General features: G+C 41.4%; 1 protein-coding gene across 2 annotated transcripts in view; it reads left to right on the top strand.

The window, feature by feature from the left end:
- LOC126192803 (serine/threonine-protein phosphatase 2A 56 kDa regulatory subunit epsilon isoform) overlaps window positions 1-24,175 on the top strand; it is a 301,524-nt gene that overhangs the window by 163,727 nt on the left and 113,622 nt on the right. For both annotated transcript variants that reach the window (XM_049932632.1, XM_049932633.1), the window contains exon 2: window positions 19,837-20,033. In XM_049932632.1, the coding sequence (XP_049788589.1) occupies window positions 19,837-20,033 (197 nt within the window). The remainder of the gene's footprint in view (window positions 1-19,836; window positions 20,034-24,175) is intronic.

Below are 24,175 nucleotides of genomic sequence, written 5' to 3'. Positions count from 1 at the left end.
AAATTTCGGCTGAACTTATTTCCGGCTTTAGCCAACTCTCTGTATCTAAAACTATTTGAGCTTCAGTGCATTCTATTAGGGCTTGGAGCTCTGGTTCGTTCCCAACACAGCTACTACAATTTATAACTATAATACCGATCGTTTCTACAACTACCTTTCTGTGGTTCCCTGAGACCCTCTAACCTAAGAAACCGCCCAGTCCCTTCCACACAGCCCCCGCTACCCATGTAGCCGCCTCCTGTGTGTGGTGGACTCCTGACCTATTCAGCGGAACCCGGAAACCCACCACCCGATGGAATCTGCAGCTTACACGGTCACAGAATCGCCTGAGCCTCTGATTCAGACCCTCCACTCGGCTCTGCACCAAAGGACCACAGTCGGTTCTATCGACGATGCAGCAGATGGTGAGCTCCGCCTTAATCTCGGAAGCAAGACTGGCAGTCTTGACCATTTCCGCTGGCCGCCCGAAACCAGACAGAATCTCCTCCGATCCAAAGCGACACACGTCATTGGTACCGACATTAGCCACTACCTGCTGTTGGCTGCGGGTGCACACTGGTTTCGTTCCCCTCCTTGACAGCCATGTTCCTAAGGGGCCCCATTTCACGCCTAACGTTGGGGCTCCCAAGTACCAGTAAATCCACCCTCTGTGAATGCCCAGACCTTGCGGGCCGACAAGCTTTCTCTGGAACAGGGTGGACGATTGCATCCGGCTCAGATACATCATCAGCCACAGATAACGCCCAAAACTTGTTCGTCAAACGAACCGGGGAGGCCCTTCGATCGGCCCCTCGGAAAGTTTTTCGCTGCCTGCCAGTCATTGGACTGATCTCCCACTCGACCACGGGTGAGGGGTCAACCTTAGTGCAGGCAGTACCCGATACGGTCACAGCAGTGGACCGATCGGGGGACACTTGGGACGTGCTCGACGTCCCTCGCATCCCCGCATTCGATCCCCCACAGTGACGCCCCTTGGCAGCAGCCTCAAGCTGTGTGACAAAAGCGAACACAGACTAGAGCTGCGAGCGAAGTTTCGCCAACTCAGCTCGCATCTGTACACAACGATCACTGTTCCTAACCATTACTGCAGTCGCTCCTGTTTTAAGCTCGTAAAAATATGCAACAAACGATCGGTGTACTCGCCTTATTAGCAGCGGGAGATCGAAGTGCTCTCTTATTGACGATCTGACACTGAGCTGTTCTAACCAAACAAACAAAAGCCTGTACGATACGAGGGTCGGTACAACGGTCGATAGCAACGACGGTACTGTACACTACACTGTTATTTAAATAAAAGGTAGGGCCTAGTAAGCACTCGAACACGCAAGAAATTACAAAAATAAACTACTAACTGCACAAATAACTGAAAATAAGTCGCTCCTGTTAGAAGCTCGTAAAAATATGTAACAAGCGAACGGTGTACTCGCCTTATTAGTAGCAGGAACTAGCGGTGCGCTCTCGCTGACGGTCCAACCAACAGTTGAGGCAGAGCCAAAACAAGAAGTTAAGGCAATTCTTCCAATACATAAAAAAATCATAAACGTGGATTTCAGAGCCCAACTTTTTTCATTAGGGATAAGAACGGCAAATTGACAAATGACAAGGAAAGAATTGTAGAAAGATGGGAAGAATACTTCTCAGTACTATTGAATCGTACAGATCCAGATGAGATGTTACCCGCAGACACTACTGAGGGAAGGAAAGATGAAGGAGAATGGGAATTTAGTGCAGAAGACTTGAAGATCGCAATCGAAGGACTCAGGAACAACAAAGCCCCAGGGAAGGACAGAATAACATCAGAAGTAATCGAGGAGGGGAGACATAAACTGATACAGTTGATATGGGGGGAGGGGACACTACCAGAAGAATAGTAATTGGCTATAATATGCGCAATATACAGAAAGGAAGCGAATTGGAATGTGGTAACTATAGAGCAATCGGCTTGTTGAATGTAATGTATAAGGTACTGTCCACCATTATCCTCAGATAATTGCAGCCATTCATAGAGAACAACATACGGGAGTACCAAGCTGGCTTTCGACCAAACCGGTCGACAATACATCACATTTTCACACTAAGGCAATTGTTTGAAAAACACTGAGAATATGATAAAGATATCTACAGCCTGCTCGTCGATTTTCAACGTGCAATGACAGCATCCACAGGAATAGCCTATGCAATGAAATGTGTGACTTCAGAACCCCTGAGAATGTTGTGAGAATGGTGCTTGTATGAAAGGGTCAAAGGCAGCTACGTTTCCGAGGAGCCACATCAGAAACATTCGAGATCGAGGCAGGCCTCCTACAAGGGGATGCTGTCTCATGTGTATTGTTCAGGGTTATCTTAGAGAAAGTAATAAGAGTGTAGGTAACAGGAGTGGGCTGGATTACAGATGGAACGGTAACTTCAATTGTCTCGCATATGCAGATGACATAGTATTACTAAGTGAATCAAAGCATGAGTTAAAAGGAATGTACCAGACAATGGACAATTATGCACAGAAGGTAGGGCTCAAAGTGAATAAAGACAAAACAGAGTTCATGCAATTAGGAAGAAGACGAGAGCAGGAAGAATTTCTTGAGATGGATGGCAAGAGGTTCGAGAGAGTACACCAGTTCAAATACTAGGGATCTTGGTTTACCACGGTCAACAACATAAAAATGGACATCAAGGAAAGAATAGCAGTGGGAATGAAATCCTGCAGAAAATAAAGAGCAAAAGAATACAATGGGTGAGGCATGCGGCACGTATGCCAGATGGAAGACAGACGAAGATGGCATTAGAGGGGAAACCAAACGCCCCATTGGCCGACCAAGGCAGCGCTGGATGGACGACCTGGCGAAGGCCCTAGCACCCCTGCGGACTGAAGACACCTGGAGGAACTGGGCACAAAACAGAAAGGAATGGAGGGAGTTTGTGGAAGCAGCGCGTGATCTGCAGGGCCTGTGATCACTGGATATCTATCAGATCAATGCTTAACCCCTCATTCCTACCTTGCCTAGATGCCCAATTGTGTATTCCAAGATAATTGTATCATATGAAAACAGTTTGGTTTGGGGCATAGCTGTTATCTAGCGCAGCACATAATTTTGCTGCACAATTTTGAATTTAAATGCATAAATGCGTTAAATGTATTATCCGCAGTCTTTACAGTAGCCCTTTATGACAGGTGGGGTCTAGGTAATGGAGCTTTTCCTCCTAGTGTTTAGGTGAAAGTAGCATAAAAATTTAAAAAATTCATAGGCTGTATCGAAGTAGCCAATTTTATAAAAATAAGTGTGGAAAGAATAGCAAAACTACATTATATTTTCTCTTTGTCAATTAGGGTTTTTACTAGTAGGATAGAGCCTCCAGATGAAATTGTTATCCTCATTACCACCTTGACGGAAGCAAAATTATAGTAGGTGGGGTGGTAGCCTATGTACGTCAAGTGTTTCAGATTATGTAACAATGTCCTGCATTATTCGTATTGTAATAATTTACATATTGTGCATATTCTATTGTAAAACTCAATCGTAGCTCAGTTACATTATTTAGTATTGGTTTTCAGTTACCTCAGATAAAGATGATAGTTGTTGAAAAGAAACTGATTTATTGACCGATTCTGAACAAGAAGATAGTTTAATAACTGTGTAGACCCCACATCATTCAATAATCATGATTTCGGTATTCCATGGCTTCCCTATATCATTTGACAGATGCAGCGTTGTTTCTATGAGTCCGGTCCACATATTTGTTTCTCTAAATTATATTCCGACCCTAATGGCCCCCATGTCAATGGTGTTAGTCATTTTACCACTCACCGTGTTAACCAAGTTGTGATTGAGACTTTGGCAACAGAAGGGAAAAAATGTACTGCCGGCCGACTATTACAGTGTATACAAAGAATTTCAATAGAGTCCCATTTTACACCAATTCCCCCCCCCCCCCCCTTTTGAAACATCCATTAAATCTATTTGCCTTAGCCGGCCGCCGTGGCCGAGCGGTTCTAGGCGCTTCAGTCCGGAACCGCGCTGCTGCTACGGTCGCAGGTTCGAATCCTGCCTCCGGCATGGATGTGCGTGATGTCCTTAAATTACTTAGGTTTAAGTAGTTCGAAGTCTAGGGGACTGATGACCTCAGATGTTGAGTCCCATAGTGCTTACACGAGCCATTTGAACCATTTTCAATTTGCCTTAAATTTGGGCAGTTGGTCACATTCACCATCCACTACTGGTAGGAACTTCTCAGTATGGTGAACCATCGTCCATCAATCTGGACAATCACTTGTAGAAAATTCGAATTCAGGTAGGAAAAGGCCACTGCCGTACAGATTATGCTCAAGAACTTCGAAGCCTATTGCAGCTAATTAATTGGCGCCACTTATTTTACTGATAACCGCAACTAAGTGTTAACGGGTCACTTACCTTGCCACACACACAGCTCTAGATGTGAAGGACACTCCTTGCTTGTCATAGCAGAATTATCGTACTGCAACAGACGTACCTTTACCCAATACTCCACTTATCGTGTTGCTCTTTGATTGTGAAAGTGCCATAGTAAGTTTCGTCGCCGCAAGCTTGTTATTTGTCACTGTGTTTCGTTTCGCGCACTGAGCACTCCGATTGTAGTTATACCGTATTCTCTCTACGCGCGCTGTAGGATCGGAGCATTACAATTATCGCACAGTCCAATTAAAAAACTGGTTCATATGGTGGGAGTATATTCTCTTAATAACTGTTCAAGGTAATTTTCTGGTAAGGCAATTAGAACAATTACACATGATTCCGTGTCCCTGGGCGCTCTCATCACTCGGGTCTTCAGTCTCTGGCTGTCAAGTTGAAATTTGCACCTAATACTTTAGTGTGAACAGGAAACTTGCGCTATGTGTTAAGAGTTTCCCCGCAACCGCTTTTGACACAAGGAATCTAGAAAAGTATCTGATGATCTTACTTGGTACATATTTAACGCGTCTACTAATCTGAGATATTATCGTTGTTTTTAAAATATGTTCAAAGTACCTTTGTGGTATACATTCCATTCGGAATTGAGAATTTCATTTGCTATTAACACCTGCTTTTAGCCAGCTTTCTGTCCCTAGCACTAGGTGGGCGTTGTTGCCGTTTATGAGCGAGACGTGTTCCAGGACCATTCCATAGACACTCCTGCAGTTAACTAATAATGTATTAACATTTTCTTTTTCCGAAGTGTTGCGACGAATGCTATTGAGTCTGTCATCAGAACGCATCTTAATAGAGCCTGTGGGGAGGATTTCTGTATCGTAAAAAATCCAAATGTGCACGACACGTGTACACTCAACTACCCTAATAAACGCTTCCTGCGTGTAGTGCACGCCTTACGCATGAAGAGGGCCCTACAGTTTCCGTCCAACAGGGGAGATCCTAAAATCCACATAAAGATCGTCGCAGAATCGTCTGAGCCTCTGGTTTAAGCCTTACACTCGGCTCCAATCCAGAGGACCGCCATCGGTTCTGGGGATTATGCTTCGAAACGATAGCTCTGCTTCCACTCTGTTGGCGATGCTACTTGTATACGCCAAAGCAACCAGCTACATGCAGGAGTCGAAATATAGCCTCTGAACCCAGAAGGCAGGCGTCATTCGTGCCTAAAAAGCCACGATTTGCTGCCCGATGCACCCATTGCGCTCAGTCCCCTCTGTGCTTGTGCAGACCTCTCAGGAAGTTCGACCATAGTCCCAGCAGTCGAGGCGTCCCGTGTTGGCAGCACGAAATACCTCAAATTTGTCATTACGACATGAGGGGATAACCTTGCAGCCGATATCCACTTTCGCCTTCTGCCCAGAGATGTGCGACCACGCTACTCCTCACCACTCAGTCAGTGAAGTGTCGACTGGCCAGCACTAGTGAATCGAGGGGCGCTGCGGCCTCTGAGATTCCATTCTATCTAGAAGCTTTCAGAGGTTCCAAAGCAGTCGCCTCAGGTGCCCCAAACGCCACCGCAGCCCAAGGCAGCAGCCAGAAACCTATCTATTAGGCCAACACAACTTACAGCTGTTTACAGTTATCAATTCCACCTGCATCCGTACGCAACAGCTACGCAGTACTTATCCATGTTTATTCAGTATTTGTCCGTACCGCAAGTAATGTAATATTAACTCTGAAAGTCGCTGGGTGCCACCTAAGTTCTGCAGCTACATCACTTACAAATATATTTTTTTTTAGTTACTCTCCAAAGTCGCCTCAAGAGAAACTAAAGCACTATATGTACACAAAAAGCTTAGAATAAGTTAAACAACAGTTTACACTGTAAAATACATTGATACAATTGACTTCGTCGCAGTAGTACGTGAAAAACAGAAACCAAACTAAATACTGTGTTTAAAACAGAAACCTCTGCTACTCAATTATTATCCATTTCATAATGATTGACCCCTGACTTTGAGCCAGTATTCTGGTCACATTGCGTTACGAACATCTGTATATTATACCTTGCCGGAAACGTGGAAATGTTTGCTTTTATTTAGTGTATGAATATTGTATTTTAGTTGAAACGGGGGCGACATACATGGTAATGTTTAAGAAAAACCGTGCTTTTTAGTTTTTTTCGGAGTGTGTCAGCTTGAAGGACGCATAAAAATTACACCGTAATTAGGAGAAAAATTTCCTTTACACAGTTTAAAGATAAACCTTGTTCTATTGGCGCTTTATTTTCTGACTACTCGTTTCTTCGCTATAATGTCAAACGCTAGACACTGCGATTCAAATGGTTCAAATGGCTCTAAACCCTATAGGACTAAACATCTGTGGTCATCAGTCCCGTAGACTTAGAACCGTAGCAACAGCACGGTTCCGGACTGAAGCGCCTAGAATCGCTCGGCCACAACGGCCGGCGACGTTACGATGAAGCATGTCTTTGTAGCTATTGCGACGGAGAAGGCACTGGTTGTTAATCTTGATCTTTTGTTGGTTGCATCTTATGTCTGTACTAATGAATATTCCTCGTGTGTTTGATAGTTAAGTTTGTAAAGCAAGCGTGTTTGTAGTTGCAATATCGCGAGGCTATGGTGGTGCGTAGTTGTCATACCAACTGTTGTCATAGCCGCCGCTGTTTTGCGCCATCAGCGAAGAACGACTAAGTCGCATTCCAGTACAGCATTGCCGCGTTCAATTTTTGTTGACAGTAGAGGGAAATATGCTATTGCAGACGTCTGCATGGATTAGCAACGGTTCTGTTGCTATGTCAAGATAGAGGGCTCTTTGTGCAGAACTATTTTCAAGTTTATGTACATGACTCGCAGAATTCCTCCAGACACTTCGGGGAAAACTTTTCAGAGCGGAGCGACACAGTTGTAAAGTATCATTTATTTTAAAATTCGTATTTTCTTTTCCTACCTTGTTCTGGACAGATATCCAAATAAGTTCCATGACGCCCAATTCGCAATACGCTACAGGCAACCACAGACGTTTAATTTCTTTGATCGCTGATCGAAATATACTTTCCAAAAGATGTTCTTGCGCCCTTAAATGTGGCCGTGCGTATTCCAGTAGGCCAACTTTAGTAAACTCCTCAAGATGTGGCGTTAGATGGAAGCTCTGTATTATTGCTTTTCCATCCATCAAATAATAGAATCCTTTCTCAGTTTCGTAGATTGATTTCGTGATAATGGATTTATCATCATGTGATACGGAGCCTGATCTAAAACAATCGCAAACCTGTTTGGTAATTTTTCGAGAACCCTCCTAAACCACTCTTCGTAGTGTCTGGCATTCATTCAGAATGATAATCTGCGCCTCCTTTCTGCCCCAAAAAACAGCCAGCATTTTGCGAGAACCCATCTTCGTTCCCCGTGTGGCACATTATAATCCTTTTTCCAGAACCGGACGGTGTTTGAATTCTCCTTGCCAGTTATTCCACTCTTGAACATTTTCTCTGAGATAATCGGATACCTTTTCTAATGAATAGGGCACCTTTTGTTCCTGTCAACCAAACTTTCGGAATGATTTGTACGGCGCCAACTCTCATCACTGTAATAAACAGTCCATCCAGTGTTGCGCAAATGTCTTATTTCCCGCAAGAACTCGTCTTTCTTTTTCCTGCTACTTGGTTATTCTCCAAGAGCACAGGTTTTTTTATATATATATATATATATATATGAAGTCTAATTTTCGAATAGCACGCTAAAGGTTTGTTTCATTTGTATCAGAAAAATCTTCCACTTCGGCCTTCAACTTTTCCAACACGGCTCCACAATGGAAACTGCTTTTCCACATAGAAGTAGTGGACTTTTGTTCTTTTGACTCCCTGTTTAAACTCGTAAGGAACTTCGTATTGTAATCAGAATAATACAGGCACTGCAATATCGTAATACAAACTTCTGTCACCAGAGCTCTGTTTTGGTGATAAAAAAACATGAAGTTTCGTTATAGTCTCTCAGAATTCGCTTCACTGTACTTTCACTACCGAGACATTCAGAAGTTCTCTTTTTACTAGCTGTGGTACGGAACTGCTCGCACCCTGTTCTTTTTCGGCCTGAAAGTAAGTACACTAACTGACCACTAGTGTCGCTTCACAATTCCGTAAATGAAGCATGGTTTCACTCAAGTACAAGGCAGTTAATTATGTTACGAACGCTGTCTCTCACGAATACACAACGACGAATGGGTGTAAGATTGTTTCCTATATGGGGGGAAGTCGCGATGTGAACTCTGCAAAAACTAATAAATGAACTGTGAAGTGAAAATACTGTTCAGAGATCCAACAACATAGCACACGCGAGCACGCGGTACATAGAAACGCAAACAAATTAAATGTGTTATATTAGCGTTTTATGTAGATTTACGTGCATAAAAATATAGAGCTGTGAAATGCAATAACAGAACTTGCATTTTCACTTTTCGTCTTGTTAATATGTATCACCATTAGGTAATCGCAGCAGTCTATGACCACAATTATTAGGGCAAAACGAATATCTGTAAAGCAACGTCATTATCGTCTAGAAGTTGAGTATGGTTGTATTTTTAAACTGCGCAAAGGAAATTTTTCTCATCGTTGTGGTCTGACTTCTATGAGTCCTCAAATTCGACACTCGCCAAAAAATGGTCGAAAAACCACGCTTTCTCTTAAATATTATTGCATATGCAGGCCCCTTTTCAACTAAAATGTAATATTCATACACCAAATAAAAGCAGACATTTCCACGATTCCGGCGAGGTCACATTGATGTTCGCTATGCAATGTGGCCAGAATATGAGTTCAAAGTCAGGGGTCAGTCATGATTAAATGGATTGGGCACGCTCGCTCAACTCCTCGTCAGGGCTGTCTCTCTGTATTGGGCAACATTAGGTAGAACTTCTAGGTAGTATGTTAGTGGCTACGTGCCAGTTGTACCAAACGAAAATTCTATCCTAGTTGTTTGTGATACAAACTTTTGCGCCTTTGGTTACCATGGTCGCTATGATGTTCGCTAATTCCTGTAACTTTTATAAAATTCTGTAAGTGATTAAATCTGTTTGTAGGAAGGGCTAAAACATTCTCAGGCATGCGGATTATCTTGCCGTTTGTTATTATTACAAGCCATATGAACTGGTAAAAGTTCCATGAATTTAACTATTACGTGTAAGAAACCAAATAAAGTAATTATAAACGCCGATCGTACAAACAAGAGAGTATGATGTGACGTGGTGTGTGTACACCGCAAACACACATCATTTGTATCTTCAGTATACTACTAACTCTCTGGTTTCGAAGGTACACTCGTATTTTGATCACCCGTTTTCTCATTCCGTGATATAGGTATCAGTGAATGAAGATATTTAGCTTTTTTTGTAAGATGAACCAACGTCAGCTTTAAGCTCCGCACGAGAGAGCAGCTGTGAATCGATTGGCTAGTGGGGATCGGCAGGCGAGTGCAATTTGACCCTAGATAGTTGGACAGAAAGCCGTGAGAGACATCTGAGAACATCAGAACAAAATACTTTTTGTTTTCGTCAGGGTATGGAAAATGCAAAATGTAGTGATGCAACGACGAAACGAATTAGCAGCACCAGCGTTAAAAATAATTATTTTTAATTGCTACCATGCACTTGGCCAGCTGATTTTTGTCAGCTGAACTTGACAGGTAAAGTTGGTGACATTGTTTCAAACAGTAGTGCCTCACCACAGTTTTGAAAGTCTGTTGCATCCATTTGGAGTAAGTCTTCCGATGAGTCAGTGATCTCGGTGTGCTGTGTACAGAAATATATAAAATCTTAAACTCGAGATCTGGCGGAATAAAATTAAGCCAAAAAACCTATTTTTCTTCGAAAATCCCAAAATACAACAGGTCTCTTCTCAATGTTTTCAAGCATCTTTTGCACTGGCGCATCGTCAGCTTCCAACCTTGCCTACAGCTTATACTGTCTGAACTATTATTCTTAAAGATGAATTCTATTTGCTCTTAGTGTCCTCTTATCGGTAAATTTATCTTCGCAAAGTCATAGCTATTTCCAGAATGAGATTTTCACTCTGCAGCGGAGTGTGCGCTGATATGAAACTTCCTGGCAGATTAAAACTGTGTGCCCGACCGAGACTCGAAAGGTCCCGAGTTCGAGTCTCGGTCGGGCACACAGTTTTAATCTGCCAGGAAGTTTCATAGCTATTTGCTAAAACTTCGATACGCGGCTCCTATTCGCTAAGCGGGGTGGCGCTGTGGTTAAGGCACTGGACTCCTTTTCAGAGAGAGAGAGGTTAAGTCAGATCATGCCATCTCACGAGGTTGCAGCTATGGGCTGAAGAAGCAAATTGAAAATGTAGAGATTGCAATTTCCAAATTGGTTGGATCTGTGGAACAATGTGAACCAAACATCCGTGGACAACACAGTTAGTAGGAGGCAGTAGCCTAACAGATTCCTCCCACGCATCACTGTACGCGCTCTCTGAGCAGAAAGGTCACGCTATGATAAACGCATACTCGGATACCTAGCGTTCTGCTCGGTACCTCCCCCTCCCCCGCCCCCTCCAAAACTCTTTTAGGTCAATAAGGCATACTGCCACATGATGTTTCCACTTCGTTGGAAGGCTCTTTATGACTTCAACTCACTGCTAAGAGTACGTGTTCTGCAAATGTGGTTGGTTGGGTCTGCGTTTGCACCACACTCGTCAGTTTTACTATCTTATGTCATAGGTTGTTCCTGTAATATACTTGAAGATGCGGCTCAATTGTAGTTTTGCGGCATCACGGTAATATGAATTGTAGTTTTGCGGCATCACGGTAATATACCCGGCATGCTAATTGTCTAATGGGCATTGGTCACCCCGATGCGGTTTGTGCTGTTGTCCAGTCGTTAGCTCGTCATGTAGTATAGGTTTTCAACGTAGGCGAAAGTGGCGTTCTAGACAATCCCTGGGATAGGGTAACCGAAGACCTGTGAACGCCTGGAAGAGATCACAGCAGCAAGCGTTCGGGACGACCTGACTCATCACGGCTATGCCATATAAGTTGAAACTAATTCATCTCACTTTCTAAGCTACTTTGCAATTCCTTTCTAAATGTATTATGCTCTTCTTAACTGGAGGGCATTACATGTTCTGTGTTTTTCTCGTTATATGGTTGGAAGTATAGCGGCAAGGAACGATGAAGACGTGGTCATTGGATTGTTTTCGATGTTCATCGGCGTATGGAATTTAAGAAACCAGTCGCCTTCCCAGACAATTAAGTTTTTACGTGGTATAGTCGCCTAATCGTTCGTTAACCAGTTTCAGATAACGCGCCACAAAATTTTGAGAGCGATGTTGTGCGGTAATGATTAAAGTACTTATGTAATAGCAAAGCGTCCTAAAATTTCTTTCACTTTCAGCATCACATCCTTTAAACATTGATCTAATGAGAATTCCATCGGACCGACTGCACCACTTCGTTCAATTAACTCAGCGTTAGCCGTTCTGTTTTCCTTGAAACCAGTTCAGTTTGATTCGTATATGTCAAAAGGGAACGCGTGATAATCGCTGTAAAGCGTAACAGGTCGCGGCGTGGTGACTGAAAATTGGGTTACTCAAGAGTGAACTATAAAGGACGGGGTTTGGAAGGCGTGTGCGCATGACGGGTGCGGCCGTGGCCTTGCTGCACGTGACGGCGTCTGGCGAGCTTGGGGTCGGCGCCGCTAGGTAGTGCTGCCGTTGTGGGAGGGCGGGGACAAACGGCTAGCAGGCCAGGTCTTTGGGTCCACCCCGCACGCCCTGCCTGCGCCTGCAATCAATATCCTAAGTGCTCACTCAAAGAAACCAACACGTCGCCTATCCCAGTGAATGCATTCGCGAGTACAGAGCCAGATTAAGTAACAGAGCACTGTGAGAAATTTTCATTTTTGGTCCAGTTTCCAGTTAATGGGTGCAAATTATTCAGATCTTTTCTTTCTTCAGTCTTGCCTTCCCCATGTCTCATTACTTTGTATCGTCAGAAGCAATAACCATTTTTACTTTATATTTGTTTTATCATGTTTACACGGTGCCCCACTGCAAACTATTAACGAAGATCCGAGCATGCGGATCAGTTTCTCAGATACGTTGACTTGAAGTAATAGTAGTTATACTGGACATAGTGTGTTCATCAGAGACAAGTATATCGTCAGGAGTACCCCAGAGAAGTGTTAATAGGACCGCTCTTAGTATCTATATACATAAATTATCTGAAGGGCAGGGGAGCAGCAATCTATAGCTGTTCGCCAATGACACTGTGGCATACGGGAACTTGTCGTTGAGTGTCTATTGGATACAAAATGAAGCTTACAACCGGCAATTTTTGTTCTGCACTTTGGATTTTAGCAAATCTTTTTAACACCCGTATTTAATCAAACACCTCACTAATCGATTCAGCCTATTTATCTCGTCACGGTTTTCGTACGGCTATCGCAATTAATAAACCTTTTTCATAAATACGAAGCATTTTCCATCATCAAGGACTGTTTATAATGTCATTCACGTCATAACTTGTTTGTTTTAGTTGTAAATATTTGTCATGTATTGTTGTTTTTCTGACATGTTCCACATCCTGGAGGACCTCCTCACTACGGATCAATTGGAATGAAAGTAAATCTAATCTTATCTAAACGAAGTGCTAAGTTTGTAGCAACCAGGTATCATTGATATCACTCATTCATTCACATACCATAACTCTATTTGTGTAAGATGTTGACATAACAGCAAACAGTATGCTTAGGAGTCCACTGGTAAAATTTTCCTACTCAGTTTCATACACGAGTTTTCGGGAAACTCCACTGCTGTTCGCCACGTGAAGTGTCTGCCTTTCGCTTCTTCGTCACTTCTCATTTACTTTTTCGAACGAATGTTTTTGTATGCCGCCATATATTTTCTTACTGCATTTAATAACAGACCTCTAATAGGGTACTAAAAGCACCTCTTCCGAAAGTAATCTCGAGCGGGGGATTAGTCAACCCATTTGCGATGTAGTAAATTAAACCTGCTACAACAATAATTTATGTAATTTAATTCTATCCGTTCGCTTGAAAAAATACAGCCATTTACTATTACGTGTTAATATTATCGAATATAGTTAAAACTCGAGTGTACCATTGTTTTATACATACTTAGATTTACAAATCTATTTAATTGATCTATTAGTGTTATGTACCGTACTAGAAGTTTTCAGTAACTCAGAGTGTGGGCGAAATCGATGCCCACGTATTCTATAGCACCATTCATCGTTAGTTGAACCAAAAGTTGATAAAAGCAGTGACACAATTACATTTAACTAGTGTGACCACAATCCGATTACAAACGACACGAACAGCCAACAAAGCAAAGATGTGGCTCTAGGGAGTCAGTGGTGTAAATGCAAAAGTGTTGCAGACCTCGTATTTCGTAATTTTGCTTTGTAGTTGACAGTGAGGAACGAAGACGAACTTCTATGTTTCAAATCGGTCAATGTATAAAAAAAAAAGTGTGCCTGGGTTTTCAACAATCATGATGGCACCGAAACAGATTATGATAAAATTGAGGCTGGAATACTCAGTTTAGTTTTAGGAAATTACTTTCTCGTATTAGAGCACAAAACACACACACACACACACACACACACACACACACACACACACACACACACACACACACACCTTAAAACTGTAGTTCTACATTGGTAATAGTAGGCCTATATATGTCAGTGAACGAAGACAACTTGTTCCTGTGAACTGATGCCTCAACCAGTTTAGAGGCAGAAGTTTTTATCGTACAACTGGTGAGATTGTGCGTCATGCTGGGATGACAGTTCATTTTTCCCGTACAATATGTCAGTGATTGAAGAAATTTTAGTCTTCCAGCAATGGGAGTGGCCGAATGTGTGCTCACTTCCTATAGTTCTACAGGAATTTGAGATATTATTGATGCCGAGCTGCTATTTGTACCATAGTTTGATTTCCAGCACCAGGATACCCAAAACTATAAAGCATGAAGAAATCTTTCGAAATCACAATACTCTGGGACATCACCACAAAATGTCGAAATATTTTTCTTCAGTTCACTGCTTGTAAACAAGGGTCGATGTCTCTGACGTCACACAATAATGTAGAGTATTGTTGATCCGTCCATCCCCAAGTGGAACTGGAGTCAGTGTTACATGAAACTTGAAGGACGGACAAGGAGTACGGTTCCTCCGATAATGAGATCTTACGAGAGAGAGCACAAGCTCAGACGAGGGAGGAATGGGTAAGGAACTGGTGTTCTTTTGAAAGGAACCAGCCCAGCATTTGAAACTATGGTAAAGCTAAATCTGGATAGCTTGCTTGAGATCTGGACTGAAGCCCTCTCCATTAAGAGCTCGTTGTCTTAGCCACTGCACCAACTTGCTTTGTGGTACAGCTTAAGATGGTTTCTGCGCAAACGACTGTATCCAGTAATCTAATAAATTAAGCTATAGAAATCATCCTATCTGTTACGAATATAAATCCAATACAGTGGATACTTCTCTGACTGTGGAGGGGGCCTGAATGTGATACGCCCTTGTCATCGTATTTTATTAACAATGCGTGCTCTCTCTGCCTAACTGTTATTGATCCTTTGCCATAACAGCACTCCATATGTGCATAAAATCGTCTCTGCCTACTCATTAACCTTTGTTCAGCATGCCCTGTCAGTCACCAGAATAATATTGACACCACCACTTTTTTTTTTTTTAATATGTAAAAATCTGCCAACCGGCTTTCTATATACCTTGACCAGGTGACTTCATCAGACTTCAGCAGAAGTCACCCTTAGAGGTGACGAAACCTGGTCAAGGTATATAGAAAACCTATGCAACCGGTTGGCAGATTTTTACATAATTTTCAGATTTGTTATACGGTTGCTGCAAACGTCAGCCATGTTCAAAGTTGTGACACCACCACATCCTGCTGTGCGTAGGCAGAGGCTCGGGTAGTCACTGGGTTTAAGTCAGATAGTTGATGCACTTCGTCCCTACCGTAATGTGGTGCACAGCAGGAAATGCTATGATTGGAAGATCACTTGCCTAAAGTCGGAAACTTTCACGCCTTTAGTAACAATCGGAATAACTCTATGAAGGCATCATGAGGTGTTTTCATATTAGTACGACTTTCAGTTCTTAGCAGAAACGACTGCTGAGAAACATACTTGAGGGTATAAATACTAGAATCCAACTGTCTACCTCGCTAACAATTTGCAACTTTACCTAACGCTAGGTAGAGACGTATCTTATCAAGAACCGTAAGAACTATTACATCAGTCAACCCTCCCAGTTATCCTGCTGGGTGAGTTTCGTAACCAGAATGCAAGCAGTAGAGACCAACTAGTCGAGCGACACCTTTTGGGTTTTAACCTTTGTGTAATAAATGTAAGGGCTCCAACCCACTTTAACGCCATCTAAAGCACCTTTTCTGCAATTGACTTACTGCTCTGCAGTCGAATTCTTGCATCTATAACAAAGTAGCATGTGATTGTGCCGCAGTAACCGTTGCCGGTAATGTTATCGACACCGCATTCGAGACCTACCTAGTTGGGAAGTTTACTCCTTTGAAACCTAAGTCACAATATACAAAAAAAAAAATTGATGAGATTATGCAAGAAGCAACGAATCTGATTACCTATACTTTCTTCCGTACCATCCCCATGCAAGTCTCTACCGCGGTGGTTTCAAGAAATAGTTGAATCTGTCACAAACACATGATGAACTTTTCGTTAACAAAGAAAACATCCCTCCGTTGATAATCTAACTTTATAAAAATGAATAAGAGCAAGAGCACATTATTTGAGTAGCCAATGGAAGCAGCAGTGGCGGGAAAAGTAGAGTTCTTCACTGAATGGGTCTACAACAGATGCCGAGGCGTGGGCAAATCTGTGACGTTCAATGGATATTCTTTCCTAGCTTGAATGACAGGAGTTTCACATTCTTTCTTTTACCCTTGACGTAGAGAGACCTATAATGCCCCTTTTACAAACTTTGAATTCAGCAGTCTATTAGTACCATGCAAAGGTCCAGATACCATTGAGGTTCTGGAATGTACCGAAAGGTATGTGGAACCGTACCGATTCCAGTGCCGTGGCTTTTTGCGCTGGGTTTCTCAGTCAAGGATCCATGGCGCGTGCAACGCGATCGATGTGGTCCCACATATTCTCGATTGGGTTTTAATCCAGGGGGGTTGTTCGCTAGGGGAGTGCGCTAAACTCATCCTAGTGCTCTTAGAACCACGCAAGTACATTGTCTGCTGTGTGACAATTTGCACTGGCCTGCATGTAGGGGTGGACAAGGCCGACTATTGCTGCGTGGTGTTTGCTTTGAGGCGTCACACGCCTTACACGCCAACGGCCATCTGTCCGATGTAGCATTAAGTGTGGTCCATATGAAAAGGCCACCTGTCGCCACTCAGTGGACATCTAATTGCGGTATTGGCATGCAGATTTTCCAAGCTTCTTTGCCGATGAGCAGTAATCAGCATCGGCGCGTAAACAATGCGCGCGCTGAGTAGGTCTATACACAGCAACTTCAGCTGACGCTCAACAGTTGCACGTCTATTTACCCATACATATCTCTGCAGCTGCCGTTCACCCCTGTCATCTACGGTTCGTGGTGCATCACAGTTGCCTCGGCGCCGGTTTTGGATAGCGCTACTTTGCAGTGCACGATATACTTTAACCATGATGACATGCGAACAGTTTTCAAACTGAGCCATTTCGGAAACGCTTCCACCTTGGCCCGGAAGCGAGTGATCATGCCCGTTTGGATGTCAGACAGATCAGTGTTTCCGCATTACGAGAACGACTACGCTGGTTCCCGCGTCATCCCTCCCTCCCCGCCGGACACGCTTTATGTACCCTGCGCTACTGGTGCTGCCACCTGCCGTATTGTAGTGGTTTTTGGACGCTGGTGTCGAACACAGGCGGTAGTCACATTATTTGGTCTGGCCATGTACCTTAATGATATTTGGCAAGAGATAGTTTTTCCCACCCAATGGACAGACAGTATCACTGTACCAATATTGAATAACACAACTACATATCAATCATTTTTATGGTGATGCTATGAAAACTCCTAGACCAGGCGGCCAATCACAGACTTCTTTGATTTCTGAAATAAGAAATTTGCTTTTACCTTTCCATTGCGGATTTTGGAGTCTCAGATCCACAACCAATTACCTTCTATGACTGAAGTCTACTGTTAGGCATGCCTTCGCCATTAGACACTTTGTAGCTGTTTTTCTGGATTTACACATGTAACGACACCTAATCTTAGCTGTCCTACATGTGTGGGACTTCCGAGGCAACATTACAACTTTGATTAAACGTGTCTTATTGCATTGGTATTTCAGAATCACGGTTGGTATGGACGTTAACAACATGTAGAGGAAAATTTGTTTCACAGGGTTAAGTTTTTAAAGCTACCTCGTTGCTGTTGTCATAAATGGAACTGGTGTCATCACTGGACAAAAAGACGTCACACGACAAAAAGATGTACACTATTGACCAGAGAGAGACATGCTGAATTTTAAGCACATAAACTCATCAGTAAGCAGTGACCAATGGCAGACTGCTTTCATTACTGGTTATTCAGAGGATGCAAGTCTAACAAAAGAGGCAAACTGCAATTTTGTTTTAAGTGTTTTTGCAGTGTATAGTGGTTCAGATTGGGATGAAGAGCTGAAGTTAGTTCAATAAAAGGCTAGTTTCAGGAGAGCAATGTATTTATCCAGGAGCTTATTTACTTCTCGTGCATTACGCAAAAGCCATGTAAGACACCGAATCAAAAAGTAACTTACGCTTCCATTTATTAAACCACTTATACCTAGGCAACACAGATGTGACAACATACATTGTAAGTTCACTTTTCCACGTAGTCCCCAAGCAACTGTAAACATTTCTCGGAATGGGTAACCTACTTTTCGATACCGGATGTGTAGAAATCACCTCCAGCACTATGTAACCATCTGGATACAGCTGCTTTCACCACCTCATAGTTTCGGAATCATTGTCCGCTGAGATCCTCTTTCATATTTCTGAAAATATGACAGTAGCATGACGCTAGATCTGGACAGTATGGATGATGTTGCCATATATCCCACTTGAATCACTGCAGTAGTGCTGACTTTTGGTTGGCCGAGTGCAGTGTTGCTCCATCGTGCAACAAAATCACACTGGCACAAAGTTTTCCCCAATGCTTTTCTTTAATTGCCTATGCAACTGGTGCCTTGTTCGACAATGCAAAGCAGAGTTGATTGACATGCCTTTCAGCATAAATTCCATGTCAAAGAACATGGTCGCAATCGCTTTTCGTGCTGAAGGTTGGACCTTGTCTTTTATTGTGGTGTTAAGGTGTGCACCCATTCCATTGATATTCTCTTTGTTTTGGCAGTGAGGTGGTGGGCCCACATTTCATCCCATGTGATGATTTACCACTGAAACTCGTTGTCCTGCACAGAATGCTGTTCCAAAAATGCCAATGGCGATTAGATGTGATATCCTTTGGAACTTTGGTGAGCAGCTATTTGTCCCATCTGGTACACATTTTAAGACACCGAAGGCACTTGTGAAAAGTGGAGAACACACTGCCACACATAATGTTCAGCATGCTGGAAATTTCCTGCAGTGTTATGCACTGATCCTCTCTAATTAACACACACACGAGGTCAACATTTGCACTGTTGCTGGACGTTGAGGACCGGTCTTTGCGATATTTTGTCTGTGAGATCTGACATCAAATTGCTTAAATCATTTCGCAGTACGTGGAAGAGGTATCGCTCGCTCACCATATACTGCAGTGGTTTATAATTAATGTCCATACAATGTTGCACACGCGCGCGTGCGCGCGCCCACACACACTCACACACACACACACACTCACACACACACACACACACACACACACTTCCGTTTTGAGATGAACATCCAGTTGACACTCCATTGAGCCTAGCCCACTCTGCACACACAACATGATGGGATACCACACCACCTGTTGTATTGGACGTATCAGCAGAACTGTCATGTGCTGCACATTGGCCACGGTCACGATATACAGGGTGCTCCCGCGGTGAGCTAGTGTACCTTTATTTTTGAATTCACCCTTGTAGTTCACCTCATTAACTGTAGGAATAGTGCTGCCCTTAAAAATCTGAGCATTACCCAAGATACAACATGGGAATATCATTACAGTCATAAAACTCGCTTCCATACATTATTTTCATGATGGCCAGTTTGTAAAATTAATTGCAGATCGGGAAAAAAATAATAGTTGGATTTGTTTACCTATTGTTGCATTCCTTTATTGTTGCAGTCTTAATTGTACTTACGTACATATTGACTAATAATAATAATAATAATAATAATAATAATAATAATAATAATAATGAACCTTGTTAATGTATGCCATTCTTTCTTTTGCAGATGTCCCTTCATCAGAACAAGAGGAACTCTTTATTCGCAAATTACGCCAGTGTTGTGTGGCATTTGACTTTATGGATCCTGTGGCCGACCTGAAAGGAAAAGAGATAAAGCGAGCAACCCTCAATGAACTTGTTGACTATATCACTGCAGGTCGGGGTGTCCTCACAGAACCAGTATACCCAGAGATTATAAAGATGGTATGAATAGTGTAGAATAAAAAAAGAAATTGCAGCTTAATTTCGAGTTATGAATGGAGTTAAAGAGCTACAAATATGTTTTCCACATTTGTTTGTTCTTCTTAATTTTTATGTAGCCCTGCTACCTGTTACATTTTTATTTCAGAGATCCTAAATGTTGTTCAGTCGTGAACTTCTTGATATTGACATAAATCGCCGTCATACTTGTCATCATTGTTAAATTTCACATCAGTTTACGTCTCAGGTGTACATTGGGTGGCACCTCTCATTGCTTTTGTACATGTATATTTCCGCATTAGTATGTTGTTTATTTCAGAGCTACTGTTTCATCAGCTATCAAGGGAAAGTACAAAAGCTAAGGGAAAAAAAGATTTATTGAACTTTTAACACTTCTAATTCTTCCATTTCCTGGTAAAACTTTCGTTTTGCTTCATTCTACATATTTTCAGTTAGTTGCAGAGAAAAAAATTATATGTAATCCATAATAGTTCAATGTGGTTTGAAAATGTAGGTACTGACAGTACACAGAAATAATCAAATCAGGAAATATGTTTGACTGACAAATGTCAGCATTGAAGTTGCAAAATTATGCACTTAGGTCATTTACTTTGTATAAATAAATCTGTATTTGGATTAAAATAAACAGAGAATTGAGGTGTGTGTGGTAATAGATCACAACAGTTTCATTAGTGACCACAATTGAGCATTTTTTGAAAAGTTGATAAATGGAAAAAGGTAATTTTTTGAAGAAATGCAAAATGCTTTTTTTAAATGTCGCGTTGAAATACTAACTACTTAAACAAGACACTGCTTTTTTTAGGCATAGTTTCAATTTTGTGTTTGACTTTTCCTAAATTTTAATTGTTTATGTCAGATTAGAGGTACAAAGTTCCCAAGCTTTCATCAGAAGTTGATAGATGCACAGATGGAACTTGAAAGTGCTGTTAGATTTCACCTCAGGTTGTCTCAGGTGTATATTGGGTGGCATCTTCCATTACTCATGTACTTCTGATTTGTAGTTGTTGATGTATAATTTCATTTTTTGTGTATTATTATCGTTGACATTGATTACAGATAAAGCTACTTCATTGTTAATTTGGCATAGAAATACCATAATGTACTACAGTATAACTCTTTAGTATCATGCCTTCCCATAAATGTTTGACAAGAAAAAATACAAAGCAGCAACAAATGTTGCTGAAGTACAACACAAAAAGCACTGGCTACAGCAATACTAAACTGGAAATCTTTTCATCCTTATCAGCAATGTCATCATAAGCTCTTCTGCTCCTTCTGGCACATTAAAATTCCTATTAAGTTTAAAGACATCAGTTTTCATTTCCTTATGAACCATGTTGTTCTCTTCCAAAGTGGTTAGTTTCCTCAATTCCTGGCTGCATTTTTCTGGAAATTATATACATAAAGCTCTACAGGACTTCCATTATAAGTGTCCAATGCTGAAAACTATAACTTGTTCAACCTTTCATTAGCCATTGCTGGCAGAACACTTATTTTGAATGGCATCTTAGAATGTAGAGCTTCTGTTTCACTAGACTTTTCTACTGTACCAGACACTCTTTCAGCTTATTAAATTTGCTGATTTCTTCCCTGGAGGCCATTAGTGTGCACATCATTACTATATTTTTATTTTCACTGATACAGGAGTCAGAAAATAATGAATTTCATTTGAGCCTTTTTTTTTTTGGCTAGGATGCCTCAAGGTTTCTGAGAAAATCCAATAAAGCTTAGGCTACTTGTTAGCATCCTTTTGGGCCTTCTGTTTTAAACAAAATATAAAAAGCAATCCTTCCCATTGTGCATGCTCGGGAATGGATCATAATGCACAAATTGTGTAGCCAAATCCTTCTTGAATAAAATACTTCATCGAAGGAAGGCTTTGGTATTGGCCGATTTTGTTGTATATCAAAACATACTTGAACAATATTTGGATTTTCATCCTTTGTTGTTGCATGGAACTTTTTGTGCGAAATTTATGTAAGCTGTGGTTTATTATTGATTCTTTTTCTCAGCTCGTGTTCCTTCCTTTTACTTCAGTCGACCAACCTTGCATGTTGAGCATGCATGTGTGTGGGGAATTTTAAATTACAAGTTACTGCAATGGTAGAAAATTATTTGTAATTTAATAAAGAGCAAGTAGGAAGGCCTGATGCTTCCCTTTTTCTATAGAAATGTCTCCACATTTTGATCATATTCAGTCTGGATGCTAAATATCCTCTTGTGGAATTTTCCATAAATAGTGGCTCTTTCTACATCTGTGTGTGTTCATTTCATTCTTTTATAGTAGTGCTCATGTTTCCCCCTCAGTTTTCAGCCAGTAATTTCCCTGTTAAATGGTACTTAGTGGCCAGATTTGAGTCCTTGGACATTCCTGATGCTGCTTGAAATGTTTCAGCACATGAAACATACTGTCTAGCTACCTTTTGGCCTTGTGCGTTACTGTATTGTAACAGTATTCTTCCTTTGTGCTTCTTTCTTGATATTCCAGTGTTTTGATGATGTGATTATCATGTAATTTAGTAATAATTTGACCTGGTCAGTTTTCTTTAAACTATTTAAGGTTTTGATATCATCATAAGTGAAATCAACTGCTTTGCGTTCTTTTGTTCCTATGGCTTTTTGGTTCACTGGTATGTCTGCTAGCCCATGTGAACTGGCAATAGCTAGAGCATTTTCTTGTTCTTGTTTGAATTCTTCGTTGCTTTCGCTCTGGTCCTGGACTTCCTGCTGCCTAAGCACTGGGTTACATGTATAACCTTTCCTAAGTCACTTGTATTAACCACAATTCTATAGTTTTAACAGCCTACTCTGCCTACTCCATTGTCAACACATTATAACAGCATCAAATATCGGATTTTGATCAAACCTTTTCAACAGCTCATGGATGATGACAAACTTGATTTTTAACTACAAAAATCTGAATTTCAAAAAACTGAGCATTTATTGGCTTTTGGAAAAATGCTCCTAAATTGCCATGTGCAGAGCAGTATGACAACAATAACAGAGCAGGTGTGACTATCCTTGTTCCCTAGTCATTTATTCCTATGATAACTGTCCTGTGAACAAACAACAGTCGTTCACTTCTTTTCATGATCTGAATGTCTGTGTGAAAAGAATGAAATTGTGAAAATAGTAAAGGAAAAAGGTTACTACCATTCAAGACAGTCAGCCAGTAATAGTTGTTTACAGGCATGGCAAATCTAAGATTGCTGATCTGGTCAATAGCACCAGTCCTTTGTAACCATAAGTTCTGTATTTATTTTAGCAACCAATAATAGTTGATATAATAGAATGTTGTGACTAAAATTTACCAGGGATTGTAGCATAATTACTTGAGTTATGGGGAAGTACAAACTTAGAACTAGTCTGCCTCTGGGTGTCGGAGCAAAACAATGGTTACTGGAAAGTTTCTATAGCATCTTCAGCACCTTTGTAATATTACACTTGCTGAGGTGTGCAGGACTCTGGATTAAACATGCATTGCCCTTGCTTCTTGTGGTTAAATTGACAGATCCTCTGTTAACAAAATGAGAAGGGGTGGGAGAGATCTAGTGGAGAATGTGGACCAATGTTCTGCATAGTGCTGATATCATTCGTGCCTGAGACACACAAGTTGCGCTGTAGTGTTAGTGAGGTACACTACTTAACTCTAGCATTCTAGGCAGTCCAATAGCCATTGTGATTAGTACATGTGCAAACAGTCCAAAAGTGGAATTTCTTTGTATACCTTGACTGGCTGTCTTTTGCGTCCATGGATTTCAAGCATTACTATTTGAGTTTTTGTACTTATGAGTACCTGACAGTCTTCCAGGATCTGGTGGTTTTGTTCGCAACTCTGCACTTAGAAACACAATGGTGATATCTGAGATGAAAAACAATTAAAGAAAATAGGAATTCCATTCTGGAAAAGATAGAAACAAGTGCTTATGCATCGCAGAAAAATACAAGTAAAAAAGTGAAGTATGATATGGACTTGATTTTTAATAGCTTGCAAAATTTCTATAAAATATATTTCTTAGCTTGATGTGAGTGAGTGGGACAATCATTTTCTTCGGTCTTCATTCTTATAACTACTTTCTTTAAATATTCCAGTGAACCAATATTACTTCAAAAAACTTACTGTA

Source organism: Schistocerca nitens, chromosome 1 (genome assembly GCF_023898315.1).
Source record: "Schistocerca nitens isolate TAMUIC-IGC-003100 chromosome 1, iqSchNite1.1, whole genome shotgun sequence".
NCBI lineage: Eukaryota > Metazoa > Arthropoda > Insecta > Orthoptera > Acrididae > Schistocerca > Schistocerca nitens.
The sequence above is the reverse complement of the archived record's forward strand: the minus strand, read 5'-3'. Positions and strand labels throughout refer to the sequence as shown.